Source organism: Hippocampus zosterae, chromosome 11 (genome assembly GCF_025434085.1).
Source record: "Hippocampus zosterae strain Florida chromosome 11, ASM2543408v3, whole genome shotgun sequence".
In the NCBI taxonomy this organism is placed as follows: domain Eukaryota; kingdom Metazoa; phylum Chordata; class Actinopteri; order Syngnathiformes; family Syngnathidae; genus Hippocampus; species Hippocampus zosterae.
Genome location: NC_067461.1, coordinates 19,378,743 through 19,386,683, shown reverse-complemented (window position 1 = coordinate 19,386,683; position 7,941 = coordinate 19,378,743). Strand labels below are relative to the sequence as shown.

General features: G+C 41.6%; 1 protein-coding gene and 2 long non-coding RNA genes across 16 annotated transcripts in view; 1 reads left to right on the top strand and 2 right to left on the bottom strand.

Annotated features, from left to right (window-relative positions):
• Window positions 1-219: 219 nt before the first annotated feature.
• Window positions 220-4,352, bottom strand: LOC127610748 (uncharacterized). Its single transcript, XR_007965019.1, has 3 exons — window positions 3,224-4,352; window positions 611-805; window positions 220-265 (listed from the first exon to the last, which is right to left on the bottom strand). It is a non-coding gene; the product is annotated as an uncharacterized LOC127610748 (long non-coding RNA).
• LOC127610734 (uncharacterized) lies at window positions 804-2,270 on the top strand. The gene is made up of 3 exons (XR_007965004.1): window positions 804-1,359; window positions 1,521-1,634; window positions 1,729-2,270. It is a non-coding gene; the product is annotated as an uncharacterized LOC127610734 (long non-coding RNA).
• A 626-nt stretch (window positions 4,353-4,978) lies between the features above and the next one.
• Window positions 4,979-7,941, bottom strand: part of LOC127610633 (regulating synaptic membrane exocytosis protein 1-like) — an 85,217-nt gene continuing 82,254 nt past the window's right edge. For all 14 annotated transcript variants that reach the window (XM_052081004.1, XM_052081000.1, XM_052081006.1 and 11 more), the window contains one exon: window positions 4,979-7,377. In XM_052081004.1, the coding sequence (XP_051936964.1) occupies window positions 7,159-7,377 (219 nt within the window). In that variant the 3' untranslated portion in view covers window positions 4,979-7,158. The remainder of the gene's footprint in view (window positions 7,378-7,941) is intronic.

Below are 7,941 nucleotides of genomic sequence, written 5' to 3'. Positions count from 1 at the left end.
ACGGTGAACCAATAAATATGAAAGATGATAAAATACTGTTTTCTTTGTGTTCATTTGATTCCAATTCAAGTTGTTATAATGTCATTCTTCAATGTTAAAAACGGTTATAGTAACAATATAACACGCTAAATGTTAAAATAAACGGGGGGGGGGGGTGTCACATTTTCAGCTTGTGGTGTGCCTTGGCTCAAAAAAGTTTGGAAAACACTGCATTAAAGCATGAATTTATTGCGGATCTTTAGCATTCTGCACTGCATGTGCCATTCTTACAATTGCAATTGTCATGATTCGGTTTAGGGACCAACAGGTGGCACTGTAAGGCTCCCCGGGCAGCTGCACACATGTTGGTCATAACTAATTAGGGCTTTAAAATTACTCCCAGACCGAACATTCAGTGTCGGGTCATTGTTGCGCTCGCTACTGTCATGTGTGTTGCTGTTTGCTCTTGTTTTCTGTCATGTTGAGTTCATTGTTATGTTTTAGATTTAGCCATGGTTTTTGTTTGGTACTTTGGACTTTTTGTGTTTTGGATTTAGTTTTCTTCTTCAAATACACTCCGCTCCTCCCTCCTGCCTGCTTTTTGGGGTCCACCACCACCTTGCTACGTGACAGCAATATTTTTTCAACATGTTGTGCCCGCTATGTATGGGTAGAAAATAAAACAACCATCCATTGTCTTATCTGGTTATCCTCACGCGGATTGCGGGCGTGCTGGAGCCCATCCCAGCTGTCTTCGTGCAGAGATAGTCAATCAATGAACAACCATTCACACTCACTCACACCTAGGGATAATTTACAGTGGCACCTAGTGATGGGTCCAGCGACACCGATGCATTGACACATGCGCCGGGCTCACAGAGCAAACCACGTGTCGATGCATGTGCTGGCTCATTACGTCACGTGATTGACACGTGAACTGCGTTGACACAGTCCAGGCTTCTAATTGACACACCGGCTGCGTTGACACAGTCCAGGCTGCTAATTGACACATCGACTGTGTTGACACAGTCCAGGCTGCTAATTGACACATCGGCTGCGTTGACACAGTCCAGGCTGCTAATTGACACGTGAACTGCACCGGTGCAGTTTAGACTGCATCGGCTGCTTGGCACAGTACAGGCTGCGCCACTTAGTCCAGGGGGCGTCGACTCAGTGCAGAGGGCGTTGACGCAGCAAAAGCCCGCCACACAGTGTTTATAAGGAACACCTGCCGAAACAAGCCAGACCTCACTCACGCTCGCTTGTCGAAGCTCGTGTCAGTGCAGACTTCGTGTTCGTGCCTTGCCTTCCTTGCCGATTATGGAGCAGAGACGCAAATCATCCGCCGTGTGGGACCATTTTGATGTCCTGGAGAATAAGGTATTATTTATTTATTTATTCAAATCGCCTTCTGTCGCCGAGAACCTCTCGGCGAGAGGCACTCGCCGAGTGCCTCTCAGATTATTGACGTGTTGTACCATTCTAATCCGAATACATTTCAAGGTAACTCTTAGTTACTTCTTATTCACATTTCATTACAGGTGAAATGTCGAATTTGCCAAGTCAATTCGCCAACAGAAGCACCTCCACCATGCTGAGGCATTATCGGGCCAAGCATGAGAATGAAGTTCGCGATACACCCGGTATTACGCCAGGTATACAAACGTTCACTCATCTTTTCACGGTTGCTATGTTGATGATTAATTGACAATCAGTAATTGACTCTCCACTCCATGTTTGACAATCAAGGTTCCAGGAAGCAGCTGTACTGGAAGGACCAACACACTTCTTTCCCAAACCTCTCCCACCTCGCAAAGGAGTTCCTTTGTACGCCAGCCACATCCGTCCCTTGTGAGCGTGTGTTCTTCACAGCAGGAGAAATTGCTTGTAAAAGACGCAACAGGCTGAAGTTTAAAACATTGGAGCATCTTATTTTTCTCAATAAAAATGTGAAATCAAAGCCCACAAGCATCCTCATTCAAATGATCTTCACATTATTTGAACACATTGAATGTTGCAAAATGAATGCATGGATGTGAATGATATTGTATACACTTCATCAAATCGATGAATGACCTTATGAAAATGTCTTGGAACAGTTGTAGATGCAAAACCGTGCTGGCAGCTACATAATAGATAATAAAAGAAAAATATCCCAAACCATAGGGATCCTCCCAAAACTAAGGATGTGCTGAATAAGAAATCCTTGTACACACTTTTATTACTTCCATATTTGACCTATTGTGTGGAAATATGGGGAAATGCCAGTAAAACACTGTTTTAAAACTACAATACAAAGCAATCAGAACAATTACTGGCTCCAAATAGACGGAAGCCACAAATCCACTGTTTATCAAATTAAACAATGAAATCTCATGACCTGGTTGACTTCAAAATCGCCCAATTAATGTACAAAGCACACAATAACCTCCTTTGCCAAAACATCCAGAAGCTTTTTAAAATTCGAGAAAGTTGTCATAATTTAAGGGGTACTAACCTATACAGAAAAATCCAAAACACGAACAAACATCACGCAAAGGAGTGTATCTGTAATAGGTGTAAATCTGTGGAATGATTCTGAAACGGACCAGTAAAATGAGTAACTCTCTTGCTGAGATTAAAAATGAATTTGAGAGTAGTACAAGACAACTACACAAATCAGAATTAAGCTAATAAATTCGATACACCCATGAAATATAGCAATACATCAGGAATACATTGATGAGATTATTTAATATATTAATGAAATGTAGCATCCATTATGAATATGAGAAAATCGACATATACTTGTGCTCCAATGAGTATGTACTGTATATACAAACCTAAAGTTGTAAAAATGTATAAGTACAGCATACATAAGGGTAAAAGCATTTGTTGATATGTAGACTTTCTTTTCTATTTTGAAAAATGATCAATTCATATATAAGAAGGGGTAGGACTCTAGGGTTTTTTTTACTTCTTTCTACTCCTTTGAACACATATTTGTGATGATGACTATTTTCTTTTCCTTTTTTTATATCTTACCTTCACTTTTTGCCAATTTATTACCGAATTGTATATTTTATATGTTCAATATACAAAAGAATTATCAGTCAGTAAAGTCTGTTGAGTGGGTTGGATGCAGGGATCTTGAAGGTCCAGCAGGTGGCAGTGGTCAGTGACACAGTATCAGCACAGTATCAACACAGTGTGTCAGTGTGTCGACACGCCTCATGAGGCCTCATGGACCCATCACTAGTGGCACCTCTACTTATGAATGTCTCTTCATCCGAAATTTTAAAGTTACCAAACGCCTCAACAGGAAAATATTGCCTCTAGTTACAAAAGACATTTCAAGTTACAAAAGGTAAAAATACAGTATGGCTGCTGGTCGCAGCTCAGGGTTTCCTGAATGGAACATCCTTATAGTTGCTTTTCCATTGACGATTCCTGAGCATCATCTTGGCATCTCATAGGCTAAGAGGGGCTTTTACCATATCTATCTATGTGTGTAGATAGTTATGTGTCTCTGCAGCGTCTTTGTCATTCGCTCCTCGAGCCACAAGGCCTTCTGATAGTTTTACGTAAATGTGACCCAGAAAAAGTGCTCACCATTTGGGCGATCGCTCGCTATGCTGATGTTTGCCTTGGACATTTTTGAAGGATTGTTAAAAGCCAAGGGCATCCTGATGGTCCAGTGGTTAGCGCGTCAATCTCACAGGTTCAATTCCTGCTCCGGCCTCCCTGTGTGGAGTTTTCATGTTCTCCCCGGGCATGGGGTTTCTTTGGGTACTCTGGTTTCCTCCCACATTCCAACCGTGCATGGCAGGCTGATTGAACACTCTAAAATTGGCCCTACGTGTGCTTGAGATCTGTCTATCTATCCAGGTTTTAAAACTTGGGTCTTAAACTCGACAGTGATTTTAAACTGGACCGTCAAATTGGTGCCGCTGTTAAATCCAGCTCCTTTCACCTTCGGCAGTTGCCTCAAGTAAAGCGTCTCCTTTCTCAAGCACACTTTGTAATTCATGCCTTTGTCACGTCTCGGCTGGATTACTGTCATGCACTTTACTTTGGAGTCAGCCAATCCTCCATTCAGCGTCTCCAGTTGGTCCATAATGCTGATGCTCACCTCTTGACTGGTACTCGTAAGAGGGAGCACATAAATCCTGCTCTGACATCCCTTCATGGCCTCTTAATTTTTGACTTATTTTTAAAACCTTATTACCTGTATTTGTTTTCAAATCTAAATGGCCTGACCCCATCTTACCTCTCTGAGCACCACCGCCCAGACGCATCTGCCCGGTGTCTCAGGTCCGTGGACCAGACTCTATTAGAGGCACCGAGAACTAAGCGGAGGCTGAGACGTGGATCGATCCTTTTCCGTTGCTGGTCCCTCTTTGGACTGGCTGCCCAGCTTTATAAACTTTTGTCTTTTGAATCAGCATGAGACTTGATGAGATTGAATCGAAGTTTTCCTGTCTTTGTCATTTTTTGTTGTTTGTATGAATTGTTTTTTTACTTAAGTGTCGATCAGAGATGTTACTACTTCCTTGTGACGTGTCTAAAAATACTGTCTGTATAAAGGAAGTTCAAACCTATGTATAAGCAATTTAGGAATATTTATGAATTGGGTGTGTTGGAGGAAGAAAACGTAAAACAGGCTAGATCGGGCTTCTCGAGGAGCGGACTTGGGCACCGTTGCTGTAGGTAATCTTTCTTTGAACGTGTCTGCCTTCTTTTATGCATATTCTGTGTTACAATGCCATATTTACAAATTATGATTTTACCCATCGAAACGTATATAAATGAGAAAAAAAACATTAAATATAATATGAATAAGTATTGCTTCTTTGACTTGTTTGAGTGGTTCCAAGAGAGATCTGAAAGGAAATTGTACTTTTTTAGTCACCCACAAATATCTTTCTTAGCATTGTAGCACTTTACTCATTACACATGTCCCTGTGATAACCGCAGTCAATTCACTGTAAGAATGAGGCCTCTTCCTTGGAAAGAGCTAGTATCTTCTTCCGCAGTCTTTTATTTGTAAATAATAAAAATGAACTCTTGAATATAAAACATACACCTCAGTAGAGCCACATCTGTTATACAAACAAGAACTGTTGCAGTGAATACTTCTTCATCTTTCATCTAGCATCATCATCTGAGTTTGGGGAGTCATGGGTTGTAAACAATCAGTATTAAAAAATAATAATACTGACAAAGGAAAGGGCAGGCGGCCACACTGCCAAGATTTTCAACACAAACGTTTTGCAACATAGGTCTGTAAAATCAGATTCTTCATTGGCTTTAGAAGTCCAGTCCCAACCTATAGCAATCAACAGGAGGAGGGGAGTTCTCGAAAGGAAAAACAACGTGTCAACCGTTTCTACACTTTAGCTTTAACAACTTGGAGAGTGGATAAAGAAAGGCCTTTAAGCGCACCCCCCTGTGGCTCAGTACCGCTCAGCAGCTTGAGTTCAACAAAGGGTGCACATTTCTCTCTTAAAAAAACAAAACAAAGGAAAAAAATCAGGAATGTTCGCGTTGTCACTGACATTTCTCTTGTGAATAATTTCTCACTATTTTCTATGTACAAGGTGTGCATGTGTGTTTTGGAGACAGGCAAATACACTTTTTTTCTATATTCAGATATATCTCTATCTTTATAATTTCTCTCAAACTCTTAAAAGTACTTCATATACTGTATATGTAGCTGTTTTCCACACATTCTATATTGGTCTGGAGCCCGACAAACTGACAAGACAATTACATCCTCATCATCACCAGGGTCTCGGCTATGCTCCGTACTACAGAACAGCACTGTTGTTCAAAGGGCTTAAAAGAAAAACGGAAACAATGAGATTTTACTGTGGAGAACTCCTGATATGGACATAGTATTTCAACCCCCGAGTGGAAGGTGTGGCCTGGGTGGAGTCGATCCTCCCTCGTTGGTCCACTCCTGTTATTGAAGTGGGGAATGGCTTGGCTTCTCTCGGTTTGTATTCATATTCAGTACAAGAAAACTGTACAAGAACATGCGACATACAATCTGGCCTAAAATCCTGTGGTTCTAACACACATCTTATCTTTTTTTTTTGTTTTGTTTATTTGTTTTTGGTATAACTTTTTTTAAAAGAATTGTTTGTTAGTTTCTCATGAATTGACTTTACTGAAAGAAAAAGAAAAAGACAATGAGAGAAATGAAATTAAAATAAGATGACCGTGCATGCAGCTGGGCGTTAGGATAGGGCACATCCCGAGACCATGCTCCTTTTAGAGGGGAAATCGAAGGAGGGGAAGACAGGGCTTGCAGGTTTTGGGGTTAGGTTGTTCGGACAAATGTCACCTGATCGTGGCTTTTGCTCAAAAGCAAAGCATTGCTCCAAAACAAAACAACCCCCCCGCCCTAAATTGTTTAATTATATATAATAAAATACAGTTTGTACCATATGGTATCATTCTGAAATTTAGGCGAAACAAAGACTCACAGTCAAAATAAAATATACAAAGCACATAATAAATTTGGCCTCTTTTTCTTTTGTTCAAAGAACAAAACCATTTTGCCGCTATCAAAAAAAAATAAAATAAAAATACAAGCTCTACTTGTGCTCACAGGGCAAGGGATGACTGTTTGTGTGCGCGTGTGTGTGTGTGTGTGTGTGTGTGTGTGTACAGGCTGCTTTAACTTAAAAAGTTTTCCACACAATGCCAAACAACAGCCCCTCGTGCTCAGCTACACTTCCACTGTTTCAACGCCAATGGACGTCTCATGCAGCCATTCACCCGTATGAAGGTGTGTCAGTTTGAACTTTGACCAACTCCCCCACAGTGTTGATAGCACTGCTGGCTAGTGAAGGACTTTGATCGGGTGAACAAAAATAAAGTCACACAAAAGAGAATTGATAAAGCGGAAAGAAAATCTCCATCTTTGAGGAACAAATGAAGGCAAACCTTTGCAAAGAAAAGGCTCAAGTAGAAGTAGATAAAGAAGTAAAGGTGTGAGAAATGATTGTCAGACTCCGACTAAGCTTTGATTAGCTATTTCTTTTCCACCTGCTCTCTAGTAACTTTTATTCCCTGACTCTCCGTCTGGCTTCTTATTGGTAGACCAAGGTCTTCTTGTCCTGTTGCCCCGCTCTGCTCCATTGTGGTCCAATAGTTATGTTCCTCTATTGACGCTCGACGCCTTCGCGGTCACTAGGACCGAACACCTGGGGGTGGTCCTGAGATCTCCAATGATGTCTGAGACGCCAGTCGCGTGAGTGGAGCTAGAGTGGGGTCTACCAACGAGGATGGTGGAAAAAGTTTGTACCATCCAATCACCGTGCTTGATAGGTCCAAATCTTCCAATAAGATCTGTGCTACACCCATAAAACATTTGTGGTCCAATCGTCCATAGTCCCCCCACACTATCACCTGGAGGAGAGAAGAGCGGAGTCACCACAGTGTGGTTTGGTGGAGGCAAAAAGCACACAAATACACAAACATGATTTCCAAATTACCATAAGCAGTGGTGTCCTGACTTAAGAGTTCAATTCATTCCGTGGCCATAACATTGGCTTGCGCAGACATTAATCCGTTTATGTGTTCATGTAAGTAACCTAAATGAATTCCAAAAATGAGTTGGCTTGCTTGACAATACTCCTATTATGTGCACCAGCAGTTATCGATGTGAGCACAGCATTTCCACAGTGGAAGGAATGGAATTCGACAAGGGTGACCCCTGGACTGCGAAACAAACTGGTGACAGCTCTTCACAAGAAACGGGTGAATAAGAACATGGGAAACACACAATAAAAAACGGGCAACATGCTTGTAATCCTGCCAGTGTAAGTACACCCATCACCGTCTCGCAAGAGCGGCACTTACCAGGGCTTCAAATAGCACAATCACTTAAACTTTTCGCTTTCTTGGGAGCCATGCTGAGGGCTAATTTACAACACCCTCCCCCCCACAAAAAAGATATCTGAAGTTGTCGGC